General features: G+C 50.3%; 1 protein-coding gene across 1 annotated transcript; it reads left to right on the top strand.

Annotated features, from left to right (window-relative positions):
• Nucleotides 1–1105: 1105 nt before the first annotated feature.
• On the top strand, nt 1106–1456 carry H310_13962 (hypothetical protein; the record flags this gene model as incomplete). Its single annotated transcript, XM_008881643.1, has 1 exon — nt 1106–1456. The coding sequence occupies one exon, from the start codon at nt 1106–1108 to the stop codon at nt 1454–1456; it is 351 nt and encodes a 116-aa protein (XP_008879865.1).
• Between the last annotated feature and the right edge of the window lie 316 nt (nt 1457–1772).

Below are 1772 nucleotides of genomic sequence, written 5' to 3'. Positions count from 1 at the left end.
TTCCCGTCGGATACTTCAGAGGGCACGTACATGACAACAAATCTAACTGGTACGGTTTTGGCTTGAAGTTGCGGGCCCATGTTCGACTGCTGCAGCGCGGCCAATTGTTCCTGGTCGGCGTAATTCGGTTGTGCCGGTGGGTAATGCACGTGCTTACTGTACACTTTGATGCACTGTCTGCTTTCCCCTGTGTTAGAGACATCACAATGCCCTACCCGCGCGGGAGGTTTGCTGGGCAAGGCAGGAAGGACATATGGATTGGTCTGTCGATACGGCTGTTCAAAAATCCATATCTTCCCATAGTAGCTGCTCTGTGTCAACAGCTATGACGCGTGCGTGGTATTGCAGTTAGCGATGGTGCAAAGACAGAAGGATATTGTGTTGGGTTCGCTATTGGCGATGGAACAACAGGAAATATCACGCACCAAATGGTTCCTCGCGCAGGATGCCTCAGAGGGCACGAACATTGCGACATTCGAGCAAGACATGCTGGATTGTTTCAACGGAACGGCATCCGGGCGATGCACAACGCAAAACGACCGGTCAAGTGAAATTGCTGGCAAACAGGCAGCATGCTGACCAGGACACGCCACCAGTTATGGAGTTTGGGTGGTAGGAGACGAAATGTCGGGTTGATAATGTGCTACAGACAGTGTTGTATGGCGGCGTTGGACGATCTGGATGCTGTGAAGAGTGGGTGCACAATGGGGTCCAAGAGAGTTGAAATCGACGAGTTTGGTGAATTTGCGGGTTCAAGTCACGATGAGGTTTCGGGGTGAGTGGTGTGGGGGCAGGTGCTCGTGTGGGGGCATGGGTTGTAGTCTAGGACGCCAAGGGTGGTCCAATACGCTGGGCAATGAGCAAAAGCAAGGCGTAAAGTTGGCGGGGGCGTCAGTTCATGATTCACGAAATGTTGTTTCGACAATATGGCTCGCGATTGTGACTCGGAACTCATCGAATATGGCGTACATATTGTGAATATACAACTTTTACCTTCAAGTTTTGCCAATCGGAAGTTCAAGTTGTGCAAGCCTTGAAACTTTATCCTGAATCAGATATAGAATGTGAATAGTAAAAAGGCAGTCCAAGTCACTTGGCAAACGCAATGCAGCCCCGTGACGTCGACAGACTCAGCGTGCGCAAGATCATCCTTGCAGCAGCCATAGCCCATGAGGACTGGAAGCTCCTAGCCCGAATGTTCGGTGTCAACGAGTGCACCGCCTCAAACTGGATAACAACTGCTCGTAAGCGAGAGGAATGGGCACCGGACAGAGCGCAATGGGGTGGCAAGCGCCACCAAAAGATTTACGAACACCATGTCGAGCGCATCTTGGAGGCCGTCTCCGTGACGCCGGACATGACGCTGGAGGAGATGGCCTCCATTGTGGCCACTGACTTTCGAGTCATTGTGACAGCAACTTGGAGGACATGCAGGTCGGTACTTGATACCGTTTAAACGAATAAATTGAATTTCAGAGATGATTTTTCTATTTGCTGCACAACTTGAACTTCCGATTGGCACAACTTGAAGGTAAAAAAGTTGTAGTCTGGTGTTCTATCTTAGTGCGCACGTACAACTATTTATATGTCTGGCACATGAAGGTGAGCCAGATATTCCAGATCGTCACAGCCAGTCGTGAGTTTGGAGAAGAGCGACAAGACACCACCACTTCGGTGGGCCTCCGTGTTGTGTTGGCTGTGGCGGTCATTTTTGCTTTGGCTCAAGTATAGACGCACGCAACCATTTGGCACAAACGACCATTTGCAATTTG

This window comes from Aphanomyces invadans (genome assembly GCF_000520115.1).
Source record: "Aphanomyces invadans strain NJM9701 unplaced genomic scaffold supercont1.59, whole genome shotgun sequence".
Classification (NCBI taxonomy): domain Eukaryota; phylum Oomycota; class Saprolegniomycetes; order Saprolegniales; family Verrucalvaceae; genus Aphanomyces; species Aphanomyces invadans.
This window is presented reverse-complemented; position numbering and strand designations above follow the sequence as displayed.